The sequence below is a fragment of the Centruroides sculpturatus genome, unplaced genomic scaffold, assembly GCF_000671375.1.
Source record: "Centruroides sculpturatus isolate CEXI.00-Female unplaced genomic scaffold, Cexi_2.0 scaffold17, whole genome shotgun sequence".
Classification (NCBI taxonomy): domain Eukaryota; kingdom Metazoa; phylum Arthropoda; class Arachnida; order Scorpiones; family Buthidae; genus Centruroides; species Centruroides sculpturatus.
The window spans coordinates 424,042-443,775 of record NW_019384462.1 but is presented as its reverse complement, the minus strand read 5'-3'; the positions used below and the strand labels follow the sequence as shown (position 1 = coordinate 443,775).

General features: G+C 29.2%; 1 protein-coding gene across 3 annotated transcripts in view; it reads right to left on the bottom strand.

Moving 5' to 3' along the window:
• Positions 1 to 19,734, bottom strand: part of LOC111620886 (sushi, von Willebrand factor type A, EGF and pentraxin domain-containing protein 1-like) — a 68,932-nt gene that overhangs the window by 46,004 nt on the left and 3,194 nt on the right. For all 3 annotated transcript variants that reach the window (XM_023362891.1, XM_023362892.1, XM_023362893.1), the window contains exons 2-3: positions 4,585 to 4,755; positions 619 to 797 (exon numbers count right to left, since the gene is read on the bottom strand). In XM_023362891.1, coding sequence (XP_023218659.1) covers positions 619 to 797; positions 4,585 to 4,755 — 350 coding nt within the window. The remainder of the gene's footprint in view (positions 1 to 618; positions 798 to 4,584; positions 4,756 to 19,734) is intronic.

Sequence of the window (19,734 nt, the reverse complement as noted above, 5' to 3'; positions counted from 1 at the left end):
ATTTTTATTTAAATTGTTGATCGGAAAAAAAATATATTTGTCACCGTAATAAAATGCGGAATTCCGAAAAAATTTGTGTTTAAACGTGCACTAAAAAAAGACATTAACTTATCTTCTAGTAATAAAAAACAATTTTTGTTACAGATATTAGCAAATGCGAGAATTTCGAGGACGTTTACATTAATATAATTTCTAAAATTGAAGATTTTAAAGCGCATTTTGCGTTAATAAAAGTTTAAATTCGTATTAAACCGATGTGAAATTTTGATAACATAGTTAACTATTATTCAATATATTTAAACTCCCAAAAGATACATAATTTTCAAATTAAACAAGCAAATATTAATCCAGAGGCAAATCGCACAGACTGTACGTATACTAATTTATTGTTCATATGGGACAATGTTCATTTATCTTTGTGTAAATTGTTTTCGGAAGATAAGCTTAAGGTGCGTAGATAAACTTTTATAAACGTGCATTAATATTCTATGGGCGAAATATTAAAGAAGCGTACAACATAAATATTGAATCATTTTCTTGTTTACTAAGAATTAAATTCAATAACGTCCCTAGTTAAATGCAAATTTCAGAATAAATGAGGTAGTTTCGATCCTTACCTTTCTCTTTGCATATGGGTTCGTGATCGCTCCAGGTACCGTCCCCTTGGCACACCCTATCTTTAGGTCCTGATATATAATAATCCTCATCACAAGTGTAAACTGCCCTTGCACCAAAATGATCTCCTGTCACTTTCACTTGACCATTTTCAGGTTGAGGTAGTTCTTCACAATGGAGATCTGTCGGAGGACACGTTATTTGGGTATCAAACTATTAGCAAATTTTAACAATTAAATTCGTATAATTAAAGAAAATATTAATGAAAACTAAAATAACTTTAAGTTAAATTAAATTATTAAGAAAAGTGATAGCGAATTAATTCGATAATTAGTTGAAAAAGAGATCTTTTGTAATTCGATTAAAGAGGGGAAAAAGTTACGTACATTAAAACAAATTAATCAAAAGTAATTATAAATGACTCCAATTTAATTTTGCAAAACGGCAATTAGCGTGATCGAATATATAATTTGTAATTAATAAATGTTTTACGACATTAATCGGAATGAAAGTAAGAAATAACAGAGGACGAAGGCATCATCTTAATGTAATAAAAGAAAAAATAAAATAAGATTCTTTAATAGTTTCATTTAAAATGTAATGGAGTAAAACTGTTTCTCGAAGTGCCTAATTCTATTACTTGTGTTTTTTTCTATACATCAATCATTGTAAACAAATTTGTAGCTGCCGTTTCAACTCCATCAGTGAGCAACTTAGCTCACCAGCGCAGTAAGTATAGTTAGATAGCTCGATGTTGGTGCAATCCCCTTGATATTTCAACTGTTTTAGTTCCCTGTTGTATGATTACGGCTATATCGTGCTTGCGGTTTGTACTTACCACCATTGGGACTAGAATTCGGGCATCGGTTGGCCATTAACTAGATTGCCTTAGTTTCCTCTCGGGAATCTAAGTTAGGTAACATTATATGTAGGCAATTTACTATGTTTCTCTAACAAAAAAAGACGTTTAAAATGCTATTAAGATCGTCATTAAGTGCCGAGATTCTATACTTATTTATTTCAAGAAAAACTTTCTTAATTAAATAATACAAGATGGACCAATCCAATAAAACTGGAAATTTGAAAATCGTATTAGATTTCTCCAAAATATACGAAAGCTTCAATCAAGTTGTGACGTGGCAGACAATTAAAATGACAAGTGGACGTCATTTACACATACGTTTGGCACATCTTCGCAATATTAAAATCGTCTAACAGATTCTTAACGAGTTCAAACAACCGAAACAAAAATACCTTCAGACATAAACCAGTTATTTACAGCTTTGGAAGATAAATAAAATCCTGTATAGGAGGATTTCAATGTTGTTACTTCTAGCAGACAAGAGCCAGTCTCGTATCTAACATTGAAACTTACGTCACAGTTAACGTATTAAACCAGAAATCAACCGTTTAACCACCATTCAAAATTAATTAAACAGGTTTGGTCGTAGATATTTCATAATTCCGATCGGCACGGAATCTAAATTAGTTTCCTCAAATTAAATATTTACAAATTATTGATTTCGATATTAATTCTCGATAAAATACTAAATTTGACAGCAAATTTTAAACTTAAATTATAATTATTATATTTTCGGGTCCTAAAATTAATCAAAAAATTGTTTTATCCGAACATATTTTTTAAAAAAATTTTCTGAGCGTAATATTTGTACTTTTAAATGTATAAAATATAATTTTAATTATTAAAAACTGAGTACATAACACTAAATGTGCAACTCTTTTGTTAAATATCTGATTTAGTTTGACACGTAAGATATAAGTAAATTGAAGAAAAGTATATATTAAAATTTAACCTGAGTCTTGTAGAAAACTGAAATATCAATAATTAAATATCGTATTTATATTCCTGTTAAATTTACTATCCTCCTATCTCATTTAAATCTCCGATAAAGGTATGAACTGTAAGACACAATCCCCTGTTTATTTATATCAACGAATTTATATTTTTCTCTTATTTATTTTTCTTTTTTTTTATATAAATATTTTATCACCAAAACCGAAACGACGTATTGACTATATATACAAGGGGGGAAAGCTTTTCTGCTTTAAAATATTTAAATATGAAGAAGTAAATTGAATAGAACGACGGGCAAGTAAAGATTATCAATGATATTCTGTCAAATATCAAATATTTCAGAGATGTAAACAAATAAAAAAATTCATAAAGAATTAAAGGCGAAACCGATCATTCTTTAATGCTGTTTTTTATATTTATGATAGGTAAATCCTCGATAGAAAACAAAAATAAAAAATTTTGAATGGAGAAATTAAACAAAAAAAAAATAGAGAGAAATCTTTCGAAATAATAAATATATATATATTTTTTAAAGCGAATGATATACAAAATTAATTTTATGTCAACGTTACTTATCGTTAACGAAGCCATTACGTCTGAAGTATTCGGTTATTAAGACAATTATCAAATATAAAAGGTCATAATCCTTACTTGAATTAAATTTCTACAATTTATTTTCTATTCTTTGCAAAATTAAACATTTAAATATATTTTTATTACGTGTAAGATAGAAGAACTGATAATAGTCCAAACTTGTATATTATGGTGGCTTATTTTTATGTATTACACGTATTTTATATTTACTAATCCTATATATAACACTACATGTATGTGTATGTGTGTGTATAATGTACATGCGTAATTTTATATTATATAATTATTATGTGAATATATATTTTTGTATTTTCAATAATTAGAAACGAACAATAATACTGTAAATTTGAAAAAAGTTAAATGTAAATGCTGTTGAATAAATTTAATAGAGTAATATCTAGCAGAGAAGCGATATGAGTTTCCTTCAGACAAAAGCTCTTCAGTTAGGATATTACGGTTTGGTTTTCCGTTTTCTGTTATTATAAGCGAAAATGAAATGACATTAACTGCAATGACGGATACGCAATTTCTCCAGCATCAAACGTATAAAGCGAGACATCAACAGATACACTTTATCTGATTGAATCAATTGAAAACACCATCAAAATTCTAAATTAATATTGGATTTTTCAGTAATTATCGTTAATTAATACTTTAAAATTATTTACGCGTTTATTTCTGATTTTAAAAAACTCGTTTAAAGTTAATTTTTTTAAAAAATGATTTAATTTTTTTCTTAAATTTTTAGGTAAAATATAAAGCTAATATTAAAAATTTAAATCGATTTTCTTCCTTGAATTATCTCATAATTTAAAACAGATAATCATTAAAAGTTTCATTCTAATCGATTATAAATTTCGTATCGCTGAAGAAAATCATTCAGAAATAGATAACTCGATGAAAAAATAATATTTATTATTTTTTGAGAGAAACTTTTATCAATAATAAGAGAAGCCACATCTCTATCATTATCTATAATGATATTTTTACGCCTTTGCCATATTCCATAATTCTATCATTATCCTCAGCTTGTAAGTATCCAATTCCATCCAACTTCTACGCTCTTTGGTTTATGATACCTTTCTTTTTTTACGGCTTTCGCTATTTTTCAGCATAATATCGACACAATCCGGACGAATGACGGCTAACGGGAAAATTCCATTAATTATGGCATGTTTTCGATTTTCCAACGCCCTTTACCATCAGCTCTTATTACATCAGGTAGTCAATGGCTTCTCTAGAAAATTACAGTTCTGTATCCAATAAAATTAGCAATTTTATACATTTTACGGTGTATAACTTATTCTAAATCAATGTTTCTGCTTACACACAGTAGACTTTGTTAAGTACTGTTAACACACAGCATTAATTTAATCTGTGACGATTGTTCTCTCCAATGCAAGAACCTGGTTTTTTTTTGTTTTGTTTTTTTTTCTTTGGCATACGAAAGTTCTGGCCACACACACGTCACATATTTAATCTGTCAATAATTCTGTTTTGTGATATTTATATTTTTAACTCTTTTAATAACGTCATTAAACCAAGCCAAAGGTACTTACCTGGTCTGACACAACTCCAGCCACAAAGACCATCGCAAAGGCAACGTTTCCTCGAACTGATGCAATCTAAATCTGTTCTGCACTTCCTGAGACATTTTCGACCTTTTAGATTTGCTTCTCCACGACTTCTCGTACAGTTATCGGTTTCAAACGTAGTTTCTTCTTCTGATTCTGAGCAGAGAAATATTGCTGTAAGAAAATGGCCTTTTCCACAAGACAAAGCAATGAAAAATGTCGATATTTATTTGCACTTTTGTGTTTTTGTTTAAAAAATGAATAAGTAATATTTTAATTTTCACAGAATTTCCGAATATCATCAATTTGTTTTTTTTTAATTTATTGAAGATAGCGCGCTATTTAATACTTTTGTACGAATTCATAATATATTTATATAATAATTCATTAAAAGAATGTACTATACAATTTTTACTTTCTAATAAAAAAAAAATATTTTAACTTGGTATGTGTTATAAATGTAAAATGGATTTCTTCACGTTTATAAACCTAAACAGGGGCCAGTTTCCCATAAAAATCCCCCTGAGAAGCACCCTTCGTTAGCAGATCACCCGCAAGTTGTCGTACACAAACATAAACATAACTAGATAAGTACACTTATTAAATTCTTCTGTCCTTTTTAACTTTATGCTAAAATATTTACAACTTTATAAATAAAATTTTACAAATTTCAAGTACCAAATTTAATTGTTATGTATGACCAGATGAAGTTTGTATAAATTGCCAAGTTTTGCTTAATTTCTTTCCTTTCCCATTCATAATGTACAAGTGATAACAAACATCAAATGTTAATATTATAATACTGCCTAATCTTCAAATTATTAAATCACCATTTAGAAGTGTTATTTGGCTTACGAATGCTTAATAATTAATACACAGTCATAAACGATACACCATGATGAATTGGAACAAGTATAATGTTATTGTAGATAATCCTATTATCTTAATTCTCTCTTGAGTTAATATAAAATATTCATTAACTATTTATTACAGAATTAAAATTTAAAGAAGTTAACCTTCGAATTAATTTAATTTAATTTTCTTTTTGTATTTTTGAAAATTATTGAAACGAAATTATTTCTTGAAAAGTCCTCGTAACGACGAATTCTACCATGAGGTGATTTCTATTCGGAGTTATACTTGTGTGAAATTAATGTAAAAATATTCTCAAAATCTTTAATTCATTAGAATATCAATAGAAAACGAATTTATAGAAGAAAAATTATTTTACAACGTATTCTAAGAATTGCATTTTACTTAATCCATTAATGTAGACTTAACACATTTTTACTTATTTTATTTAAATAAAAGCTTTTATTTCGAGTTGTTGGCCACTTTTCTTAATAAATTTTATTATCTATTCAATAACGATCAAAAATTATGTGGCATTGTCACAATGTCAAAATTAAATTAAATTTTTTTAATTTAAAATATATGCTCTCTATCTCAAATGAACGTCTTGCCCCTGTACATCATGCTTTTCCTGATGGCAACAGAGTCGTGCCGGTCATCTACGTAATTCCGATGTGATAAATTTTTTATTTGAAGTCACGTGACTTCCGGTATAGACAGGAAGTTCGTATATAGCCTTTCGGTGCCATTCAGTGCCAAAGATGCTTTGAAGTATTCTGCACTGCTTCACTCGATATGACAAGGATTGCTCATATGTGTCCTCAAAGTCCGTTTATAGTATTGCTCAGGAAAATTTTATCCTTTGTAAGAAAGAAAGCTTGTTATCATATATTTTAAACTTTAAAAAATGCATTTTATTCATTGGTTTTTGTATTATTATTCTGTATTTTGGGATGCTTACGGCCTAAACTACATATTGTAGTTAAATCCCAACGTATTGATAGGGAAGTTTTTTTAAAAATATTGCCAGTTGATGTGTTAAAAATTCTTGGCATTAATATATTTTAATTATATAAAAATAAGAGTTAAATAATTAAAATATTCTATCAGAAAATAAAGTCAGTCTCTTATTCTATTCTTCATAATTTTTTATACACAGCTTACGACTATTATATATAACAGAGGGAAAGTATAGAGATCGGTCAAAAATAATTCCCCTCCAAGATTTTTATATTTTTGGACTCGAGGGTCTTGAAATGCCGAGAAATGCAAAAGAAACTTTGGGGATTTTTCTGTATGTATGGATGTATTTGTGTGTGTGGGAGGGCGATTCTGTTCAACTTTGAAGCTTAATAACTCCTGAACCTTTTGTCAAAAATTTATTAAATTTTGCAGGGAGGTTTGTGTATTAGGACCATTAATGCTATTAAATTTTGGTAGTTATAGGTAAAGAAGGTGGAGAGATAGAGAGGGTCACGTGTCATATCTCTAATTGATCGGACTTAGTGAAGGTCTTACTCCTTATTAGCATTTACAATTTTTTATAAAAATTTATAATATAAAAAGTTTTAAATAAAATCACATAATAGATGGCACCATACACAATTTTAACTCTTGCCGGGAAAGTTACACAACTCACTGCTCGATTTTTTAGACTGTTGTAACATTAAGATACATGTGAATATTTTAAAAATTTTAATACAGTATTAATTTTAATAATTTCAAAGTTTTCATCAAGTCGGCAATAATATAAAATTAATATTTAAAAAAAATACAAGATGGCTAAAAAAGGAAATTTTAATATTTTAAAGTACAATTTTTGATAAATTATATTCGTATTTTAAAATATAGAAAGATTTTAAAATTCAGGCTATTAAAAAAAATGATAAAAATTCTTATTTATGCCGCAATATTTTAAATTTTACGAGAACAACAATGAGATTTTATGAATTAAAAATTAAAATTAAAAATGGATAACTTTCCTTCCAGTAAAATGAGAAATAAAAACAATAGTTAAAAAATATAAATGAGAAATTAATAAAATAGAAGAGAAGAAAGATGCGGTTAGATATTTAAAGAGAGAAAGGAAAAAAACAAGGGAATTTTACATTCCCGGAAAACTTTTATAAAATACTAAAATGCATAAAGATTTTTTTTTCTATATCCGGAATTTTGCCATTGCATACATTTCTTTCATTCTAAAAAGTTTTTTCATATATATATATTTATTTATTTATACTTTTATTCGATCTATAACATATTTAAGTTAGAGACTTTCAACATTTTATCGACCGAACCTTTTTACTGACACTCAAATTCCTTGCATATTGTTTGTATTCAGCCATTGTTGCTCACTCCTTCATTGCATTTACCTAGTTTGAAAACGTTTGCAAAACAATGAATTTCCAAAAGGTTTTTTCCTGATCATCTTCCAATAAATTCCCGGTTTAAATTCGAGTGGTTATATCGGAATTTAATTAACTTTCGCTCAAAATCAATTTAGCGAATTCAAACTTATACGCATTTATAACAAGAGTAAGCTATTTAAAAAGAAATTAATCTTGGTTAAATACGATTAAAAGAATTAAATAAATAAGTTTAACACTGCTTACCTAATTTTAATAAAGAAAAAGAAGGCTAAAAACGTTTTACTAGATTTTACTGGCATTCTTTTTATTGTTTTCATCCCTAATAATTACTACCATTACCATTAAGTCTTCAGATTGGTTGAGGAGATATTAAGGGAGTGAGGCCATATCTCCCGAAAAAATAGTCCGATTTTTTTGAAAATTTCTGTAAACATTCTCCCTTAATGTATGAACCTACCTGAAAAATTTCAGAAATATTCGACGAAAGGCACAGGAGTTATTAAGCTTTAAAGTGAGTAAACAAAATCTGCTCCCCACACATTAACATCTCTCCATACGGAAAAATCCCCCACTTTCTTGCATTTATCCACGTTTCAAGCTTCCCTGAATGACTTAGGAAAGCTTGAAACTTCTTGGGTTCTTGGAGGAAATCATTTTTTTTTTAACCGATCGCCATACTTTCCCTCGTTTATAACACAGCCAGAAAAGTAATATTTAAAAGTAAGTTTTAATTTAAAGAAAATAAAAATTACATCTTGTAATTCTTTAACAATTTTAAAAACAAAATATTTATCTCGGGGTTATTATAATTCGCTAATTAGCATGGAGAACGGATAGACAAGCTTTTAATTAGAAGAGAATCGAGTAGAACGTCTTCACGAAAACCAAGATTTTGAAACAGAAATTGTCAAATATTACTCTAGCAATTTTTAGATACAGAATGGCTGGACATAAGAGAAACATCCTACAGGCAATTTCAACAGAGAAATCGTGTCTTAATGCGTTCACCATCTTGTGAGCTTTCCTGATTTACCTTTAGGCGTTACTACTTTCGATATTCCAATTCTTTAAAGCTGTAGGGGCCGTTTTATAGAGATTATGTACACGCTTAGAATTCTCGAAACATCAACTGTTCATTTAAAATTTAACGTATTAAAATATTTTTTAGTTTTACTTTATTTATATAAACTTTTCAAATTACTTTCGACTCTTTCCTATAAAAATTTCATGTAATAAATATTAGTTTTTATAACGTTGTTTTCGTTATTTAGATGTAGAAAATAGAAATAAAACTCACAGCCGCTCGTAGAGGAGATGTATAAATATTTATCTGTAGATTATTAATAAAACCATTTCCAAAAAACCTTCGATCGACAAGCAAAGTTATCATTAAAACAATTTTATCTTTGACATCGTTTAATGTTTCCAATCGAATATTTTCTTTCCTTTGCCAAATTTTGCGTGTAATATTGAATTCAATTATGATAAAACAATATAAAATACGCTTTACAAATGCAAAATTTACATATTTACTTTTCCGGTTGTTATGTATATATAACAAGGGAAAGTAATGGAATCGTGTCCAATTTGAAAGGATGGAAAGATAGGGGTGGTCACGTGATATATCTCGTGAGGGGTCAGACTTAACGAAGAATTTACTTGTGGTTAGCATTTATAGTGTTTTATAAAACTCATCTCTACCCTCAAAATTAAGTCTTTTGCTATTTTATAATAATTAAAAATATATAAAATTTTTATAACAAAATCTCATCACAGATGGTGCCATATACAATTTTAGTTATTTATTATGATTAATAATATAAATGTTATTTTTTAAATAAAATCTCCTAAAAGCCGGGAAAGTTACGCAACTCGTTGCTAGATTTTTATACAAATAAATACTTAAAAACACCATACACAACTTACAAGAAACGTTAAAGATAACCAGAGTACAAAACTAATTTTTTTTTCTTGGCCTAAGCAGCGACTGAAACTTAAAACATTAAGATCCAATTAAGATTCTTATATATACATTAAATCACTTAAAAATATCTTAGTAAAGGAATTTTTATAAAGAAATCGAATAACAACTTCAAAAAAAATCAATTATTAACCTACTCTCTTACTCGGTACCATCATCTTTCTTTGGAAGTTTCAATGGAAATTTTTATTTTCTTTACGTAATTAAATGATTTAAATGATATACAACGGGGTGAAAAAGCAGGTATACAGTTGTAAATCTGAGAAACATATATGTTTGGAGTCAGCAGGAAATCTTCCAGGGAAGCAAAGTTGGGAGACAAATAGCCTAATTATTCCAATACATTTTAATTTAATTTTTGGATTTTTTTTAAGACAAAGTGTCCCATGGTCGAGAGTGTAAGTATACATCTCAAACACTTTTACCAATATAATTTTTAGAATTTTTACTCGATCCGATGGAGGGTAAGCGTCCCAAATGTCCCCCCTCTGCAGACACTCGTGTTGGTGTTTATTATTATTATTATTATTCTAATCGTTTATTATTTCGTATTTCTTATTTGTGATTTAATTTATGCATAAAAATAAATGTTTTTTTCATAATAACAACTCTATACCTACATTTGCACTCCTCTGTAAATAGAATAAAAGCATTGATTGTACTGTAAACGCAAAATAGATAGAATTTTACAATATACTTCCTGAATTCTGTGGGCATAAAATATTGTTATCATTTTGAATTTATAAGTCGAAACTTTTTGTATCCCATTCTATTGTCATAAAGAAATAACATATATTTTTTGCAGAATTTTATGAAAATTGATCACAGTTTTATATTTCTTATATTTTCTACGTGACATCAATACAACTGTTTCTAGTCTTCTTTCTACTTCTTAAATACATAAACAGGGAAAGGGAAAGCTTTCTTTATCAAAAATCAAATGATTAAAGTTTCTTTTGTGTTTCTTAGATCTCGATTTGTGAGAATTTCTTCGTATAGAAATCTAAAAAACATCAATCCAAAAGCAATTTTATTCCCTTTCCTTTGCTTTATAAGTTTTTTGTCTTTATTAATATCTGAATATAAAGTACAGCACACGCATTTCAACAAAAATTCGAACTTTATTTATACTAAAATAATGCTTTACGTAACAATAACTTTAAAAATATTTTAAAAGTCTAAATTTTTTCCCTTTTATTTTTGTTTAAATTTTTGTATAGTAGTTTTCCTTTATTTCTGTTTTCCTTTTCATATATATGTAGGGCCTACTAAATACTTAATATATATATATCAGTGATGTATTCAGGATTTTTAGCCTTCTCAAAATCCTGAATACATACTGCCATTGATATGAAAGCATCCGTCATTATTCTGAGAATGTTACCTTTATTGGGGCTGCAGTTTGAAAAAATTATAGACCTACGAATAACCACTGTCGTTCGTCTGTCCGTCTGTCTGTCCTTCCTTAATCTCGAGAACGGAGTTAGATGAAAGATGAGACCAGATATAGAAGCCTCAGAGGAAGGTAGAAGGCCCTAATTAACTATATACGAACTTGCAGCCCGGCATTGTGACGACGTCACAATAAATAATTGCTCGTTAGTCATATTTTTAATTCATTTAATGTATATATATATATATATACATGCATACTATAAAAATAAAAAGAATAAATTTACACATTAATTAGGAGAATAGTTCTATAAGAGAATAAAGTTTATAAATTCATGCTTGTATGTCACGATTTTTATGGTAATCACACTACGATACTTAAGATAAAAGATAATTAAAAACACGTGCGCTTTCTTCCCCCTCCAAAAAAAGTATTTTAAAAAATGATTACTACTTTCACGGTTGGTTTCTCTGAAAAATAAAATTTCAAACTTATAACTTTTGATATTTTTGGTACTTTACAAACTTCTGGTATTTTTGCTTCTACATAAAAATTAATTGTCGTTTTTTAATGTTACTTCCTTAAGATTTATGGACATTATTTTGATGAGTTTTTGAGTATGTTTACATATATTGGTGTAGATTTATCGAAGAAAAGACTGAACGAAAAAAATAAATAAAAGTAAATTCTACTTGAAGAGATTTAGCAAAGGAATTGCAGAATTTGAGATGTAGTAGAATTCTTGCAGATAATACAGAAAAAAATGAGATAAATGCAACATATCGAGGTCAAGAATGAAAGAAAGATGTTTGCTTACCTGTCAGTAAGAAGAGTATTTTCCTGTCACCATTAATCATATTCCCCCCTCCCCTATAGTAGTGAGTAATGAAGGAAACGAATGTAATACAGGAGAGTACTTATAGTAACGATAAATTACAAATCCACAAATATCTTAGGAGGAATTCTACATGAAAAAAGCACAAATTAGTCCCAGGCACACACGAATAATTTTGATTTATTTCGTTAACATGATACTAATTATAATGTTAATACTCCTCTACAATTTAAAAATAATTTTTCTCCTTAAAATTGCTAAATATAAAACATTTCCTTGATCCGGGTCATTTTTTAAAAGATTTTTCTCTGTCTCTAACATTGTTAATCAAGCGCTTCATCCATCAGGAAATATTGTTTCGTCCAATGGGAACAGAGAGAGCATCCGTGAAGCGCCAAGTGATTAGTAGAGGATGCAAGTGGTTGACAGTTTCTCTTTCCTAGGAGAGCTCTTTAATTAAGTCGTTAGGCATGTTGAGTGTAGAATGCAGGCACATTACTCACCTTTGCTACGTGAGAATTTTCCATCTGATCTTCTTTTATCGACAGAATATCATCGATAATTTTCATCGTTATAATTTATTATAGTTGACACGTTCACCTCTTTTGTTTATCGTGAAAAAAAAAATACTTTATTTAGTAAAAGAAATGCTATAGTTTCCGACATTTTCCATTAAACTAACTATTTCAATAATTAAGGATTTGTGGTAAACGTGCCAGCTGACAATCCCGCAGTTATCAAGACGTATATTTGAAGACAACTTGATGCGAACTAACAGATGCTGTACTTCTACAGTAAGCATGCCAGATGGAAAATTTCATCCCAACATGAAAATGTTTTCAACTGCTTTCGACTTATTTTTAAATATAATTCTTTATTGTGTTCATATCTAGGAATTACATTAAGCTTTTAAATAAGTAATTAATATGAACACGATTTAAAAAAAATAACTTAACAGTGCAACATCGAATGACATTATTTTAAATATTACGGAATGGTAATTAAGATAAGTTCCCCCTTTTTTAAATATGTGAATGAGGATAATGAACTTTACCTTGTTTAATCTGTGGAAATTCATTTTGTAAAGCGAATAATAATATTTTTATTATAAAAATTCTAATGTAGAATTAACGAAAATACTTCATTCGAATTGACAAAATTTACGAGTTTATAAAGAGGAAAAAAAACACCAAAAAATAAGTTTAAACACGAATATTTATAACCAATTTATAGTGTACTAGATGCACGTGCTCCGTATTGCTCGGGCTTTAGAGGGGAGTGAACTTTAGGTGAATAAGAGATGGTTGTACTTTGTACTGTATTTTTTTAAGCGTTTAAGTATAGCCTGCTGTTCGGACTTTAAGTGGATGGGGAATTGGCTAGGTTAGGTTGGGAGAGAGTGATAAAAACAGTGTTAGTAACTAAAGTACACTTACTGAACCGAGTATTTATAATAATGAAACTGCAAAACACAAAAAAATGGCTCGGGCTTAAGAGAAGGTGGGCATTGGTGCATTATTAAAAGGGCAATTGCCTGGGTCACCCACCAACACTGGATCCAAACTAATCTTTTATAAAATATTACGGTAGTAAGAATATCGAAATTTAAATTTGAGTCTAGATTGTGAGTCTAGATTGTCGGTGTGGCGCAGCGCAGAACTTAAAAACTCTTCAGAGGTCGCGTTAAAAAACGAACGAGGATGTCGGAGGATTCCCCAAAAATTCTCCCGAAGAAAAATATCTTCGGGAGAATTTTTTTGAGGAATCCTCCGATTATTTTCAATTAGTAAGTCAACACTTACTAATTCAAATCTGCCTGGGCCCCATGAAGCTATAACGCGCTACTAAGCTTTAGGATGTTTGGAGTTTGAAGCCCCACAGTATTTTTTCTAGGATGTCGAAGAGTATTCGTGCCAAATTTGGTGCGGATACATTGAACTACACAGAACACTTTACCTAACTAACATCATACATATTTTGACTTTTACATATGTAGATTCTTAAATTGTAAAAATTCTACGAGTTTATTTATATTTAATAATTCAAAATGCCGGTGGCGCGTTATCCTATGAGCAAAAGGGGTTCCCACGAACAAGGTCCCCAAACCAATATTTTATAAGAAAATATTTCCCTCGAAAATTTCCTATGAAAAAAAAATGTCTACAGTCAACACTGTATATGGGGCCCGTAATGCAAATTTGTCTGGGCCCCACGAAGCTATAAAGCGCCACTGCAAACTGCATTCTAAACCTCCTAAAGATATACTTTTGTTTTCAATTAAACGAGTCTCTTCGAATAATTAATTTACACTAAACTTTGTAAAATATTGTGTTAAACATTTGGCGAATTTAAAAAAGGGAAAATTTTATGCTGGAAGGCGAATATTTTTGTGTATTTTTAGAATTTGAGGAAACGAAAAATTCTTTCACGTTGCTCTTCCCGGTTAATTAGTTACTTCTGAGACGATATTTAATGAGAATTTTAGAACAATGTGTCCTCGTATACCTGTAGGTAATGGTCTAAAAGTAGTTATTAAGCTAAAAGAGCAACCGTGAGAGTGAATGGTATAAGTTTCTCCAACAGTAAATGGAAAAAGAACAGTTTATTACAGTTAAATGACTGGCATAAGGACTGAGAATATTACTGTGAAGGAGTAGCACAAATTGCCCGCAGCTCGGTCATCTGATTGCTTCTATAAGAATGGACGAGCAGAAGATTCTACTTTCTTGCTGCAATCAACTGTTTCCTGTACTTAAAAACTTTTCTCTCTTCATCAAACAAATTTAAATGAAAATTAAAACTTAGAATCTATCGTGAACTGGCTTTAAATATTGATAAGAGAGAAAAAAAAACAACATGCACACAGAACTTTTGGAAAATTAAAGCTCTTGCATAATAAAACGAAAAGTAATTAACGACGATTGGTAAAGATTCATTATTATTATTATTTTCTTCTGATATTTTCGTTTTTAGAAAAAAAATTGGAAGGGGGAAAAAACAAAGCCAAGAAGGAAAATTTCATGTAATTACTTGGAAGGAGGTAAGAAGCGTCAGATGGAGTTAAGCACTAACATATTGCTATGGATGAGAAATTACTAAATGTTTTCTTGCTGATGCGCATTCCCTTTTAATGGTCTTTTTGGCATTTTGTTCTCTTAACGTTTCATTTAACACCATTTGCACATTTTTTAATTGAGAAGGCTGAAACAAGCGATTTGTGAAAATATCTGCAACGACGATCGCTCTCTCTCTCTCTCTTTTCTCACCTCATTATAAAGGAAACCGCATTTCCGAAACATTAATTCAAAACTGTGATCTTTTAAAGTTTGCATTTTATGCCTTCTCTTATTTATAAGTAACTTTTAATAACTTTCAAACTCGGGAGTTAAGCAGATTAATTCTTCGCCTAAATTCACATCTTTATCATTTTTCGTAAACAAGAAGAAAAATTTAACTTTAACGAAATGTTAATTATGATTAGAGGAAGAAATTATAAAAGTAATTATTCCCATTTAAGGAATGTAAATTATATTCTTAAGATGTTTATCATTATCTTAAGAGTTAATTATTTATTACATTCGTATGAACTTTGCCTTAATTGAGTTGTCCTTTGGAAATTAATGAAGAGTTAGGAACTTTTCTTGTTAAATAAATGATGAAAATATATAAAATAATTCTTAAAATATAAAAGGAAAACAATTTCGATTCGCACCTGACCGCGCGTGACAATAAAGTTCATAAGATTGGAAAGATTTCTGTGACGTGGCTGGAGGCTGCTCATTGCTGAAGAAAGAAAGAAAGAAGTGAATGAGAGTGTACAGTGAAAACCACTCCCTTTTTCTTTTACTTTTCCCTTTCTTTAATTACAACTCATCTCTGTCTCCGTGCCAACCGTTGCTAGGAGTAACTACATTGACCGCAAATGGGAGGGGAATGCAATCAGCAGATGAGCAATACGACAATACTAACATCAGGATGGGGTCCGAACCTTTAGATCTTAATTGTTTTCACTTTACTCGTAGACAAATTCTAGAAAAATATATAATGGAAATTTATTATTTATTTTTTTTAAATAAATAAACTATTACTCTAAATTATTAATATATCTTGCAACATATTATTCCTTTGGAGAATGAAAATGGAGTTATAAAAAATAAATTGATGCAATTTTGCCTAATAGGAAGTTTAAATTGGACATGAATGGTAAATTAAGGCGATCTTTAAACCGAGGAAAACATCGTGGAATGGAGTAAATAAAAAGAAAAGAATTTTTTTTATTTTAATTTGTGAAAAATTAGAATTTAAATGCTTATTTTTTAAGCAATTAATCTTACATTCGTGGACATCAACAGAAAAACTTCCGAGGGGGGCAAAGATTAGGGACAATTACATCAATAAATTTTTATTTATTTAATTAATTTTTGGGGGTTTTTAAGAGAGAAAAAGAGTAATATCGAGGGTTTAATGTTACATATCTCAATCACTTCTACGGTTATAATTTGAGGAATTTTTTTACACTATTCCAGAGAGGGGTAAGTGTCACGTTTGCCCCCTCTGCGGACGTCCACGCTTTATTATACAATACAAAACAAATAATAAATTGCGCAAAAATTGTCTTTTTTAAAATAAGAATTATTAAATAAAATTCACAGAACATTTATATTAATTAATAGATAAAATTGCAATTTAATGTATGCAGACCGTAACGAGAGAAAGTAGGATTTAAAGGAAAAAAAAAATTAATGAAATTGGAAAAAATTTTAATTCATAATCTTACATTAACAAGAAAGTCATTTGCAGATGAAGTTATTAAACTTTAGTATCAAGCGACGAAAAACAATGGAGAAGTTTGTTAAACTTGGAGGAAGCATGAATGAGATTTGCTTTCAGAAATGAAGACAAACGACTCCTGTTCGATACAGTCGAGTCAGAACGACTGGAAAGCAGTTAAATTGTCAAAAAGTCGCTTCCTTGCCACAAATATCTGATCTCAGAATCCAATACGACTGTTAGTGTTGCTTCTAAAGTGTTCTTTCGCCAATCACACGGCTCGCACCAGATGGTTGTGAGTACTTGATTGATCCAAGCATGCGACTTTACAAGCAACATATGGCTTGCAGAAAACACGCAGATGCTTAACTAAATTAAACCAGAACCTTGTTTAATTTAGCATATCAACCTGTGTTCTTCCAAAAATACTTTCTTTTGTGTAATTAAGTCGATTTACTAGATTTGGTAAGGCGTATTTTGACTATTAAAATTACACACGAACGTAGATCGCTTTATAACGCGCGGTAATATAAATACTGCTTTAGGATTTAATTTCGCATTTCATTTTTATAACAAATCAAATAAATTTTTTTAAAAAAGTTAAATTAATATCATTTACGAGCAGAAGGCATTTTAAATTTAAATGTTTAAATAAGTTATTATAAAAAGTAAAGGTCGAACTCATTGAATGCTTTTATTTAAGTCTAGATAGGCTATCAACTCAATAAGGTTAACCTTGTTCATTTTTAAAGCCAAATTTTGTGTATTGAAACTTAAGAATAAGGAGAATAGGTGAGATTATTTTTAAATCGGAAATTAATTACAAGTATAATGTATTTTTTTAATTTAAATTTTACTTTCCGATCGTCATATAACAGGGAAAGTATGGCAACCAGTCAAAAGATAACTCCCCGCAAGATTTTTTTATATTTTTGGACTCAGGAAACCTTGAAACGTCGACTAATGCAAAAACAGTTGGGGATTTTTTCTGTATGTATGGGTGTACAGTACATACAGAAATTAAAATCCCAACTTATGTCGAGAGGGCACGATTATTTTACCCACTTTGAAGCTTAATAACTCGCGTACCTTTGATCGAAAATTTATAAAATTTTGCTTGAAGATTAGTATATTAAGGTGAAACGTTTTCAGAAAATTTCAAGAAAATCGGTTCATTTCTTCGGGAGATATGATCCCACGCCCTTAATATCTCCCGAAACAATCCGAAGACTTAAAGGTAATAGTAGAAATTATTAGGGATAAAAACAAAGAATGCCGGAAAAGTCTAGCAACAATGTTGTCAGCTTTTATTTATTTTTCATTTCCGTCCTGTAGGCACTAAGGAGGCCTTCTTAACCATACTCATCAATGGATTCTGTCTGACAGTGGCGCGTTATCCTATGAGCAAAAGGGGTTCCCACGAACAAGGTCCCCAAACCAATATTTTATAAGAAAATATTTCCCTCGAAAATTTCCTATGAAAAAAAAATGTCTACAGTCAACACTGTATATGGGGCCCGTAATGCAAATTTGTCTGGGCCCCACGAAGCTATAAAGCGCCACTGCAAACTGCNGCATTTTTATTTTAAAAACTTAAAATATGTTTTATAAAATAATAATAATAATAAATTCGAAAAATTGGTATTTGAATTTTTAATATTAATTTCCTGTCATTTCCATTTTCACAATAGTTTTTTTATGTTAACTTCGTTCCATTCCCATTTCCATAATACTGTATCCGTTTAAAACAAGTTTTACAGCAATTTAACTATTTAAAAGCGTAAAAATTCCCTTAAATGGAATGCAGAGACTAACACAAAGTTAGTTTCTATGGAAGGAAGGCAAAAGATGTTTACGCAATTTCCAAAACAAACTTACGAGAGATAAACATCGTAAAATTGGCTTCTGATATGCGGCCTCCAAAGAATTTCATTTTTTAAAATCATTTAAAGTTTTTTTTTATATTTTGCTTATTTTTGTTGGAATTTCCGAGTAACTACAGCCAGACAGCTATTTGATAAAATATAGTAACTGAGACTTACGCATTGAAAAAACTCGTTTCATAACACATTTTTTTCCCTCCTTTCCTGCTAAATAAAAATACTTAGCAAACATTTTTTAAAAATAAAATAATATTATTAATAATTCTATCAGAAAATAATAATATTAAACATTTTATTTATTTAAATTCTTATTATTAGTATTGCTTTAAAGATTAATTTACTGTTGACGAATATAAAAATATTTTCAAAAATCAATAAGAAAATAAAAAATTTTTTTTTTCTTTCAGTTTCTTTTAATATTTCTCAGAAATATCTTCTAAACTTTTGAAGATTTTCTATTTTCTCCATAAAATTTCAAACACAATAGACTCCGCCAGTAGAAATTTCAATAGATAACCGCCTTATTATTAACTAAAGTATCCAAGTTTCTTATACTATTAAAGGTATTTTTTTTATCATTTTTTTAAGTTGAAATATTTAAAGCAATAAAGCTACTTCCATTTTTTCCCTATTATTATTAATAATATAAATTAATAAATACAATACATTTTCATATGTCCATTAAAGAGGCTTTGAATTTCGTTAGAAATTTTTTTTTCTTTTTTTTGTAACGTTTTCTTGTGAAGACGATATCACATCTTTAAAGATTAGGACCCTTAAAAGACTTTTGATTTCGTCTATCAGCTTATATTAATTCATCTATCAGAAAAAAAAGCTTTTTATCGACAGTTTTGACATTACAATTACAGATAAATGATGATCCTACAAGTTTTTGCTCACTACTAAGCAAAAATGACATTTTCTACATCGCATTACTGAATTTTCTACAAAAGAAAGATATCAGAAATAACCACTCCTTTCTTCCTTTCATAAAAATCGGAATATTATGAATATAGATCATTAAACCTTTTGCTTTTTTCTTAATGAATCCG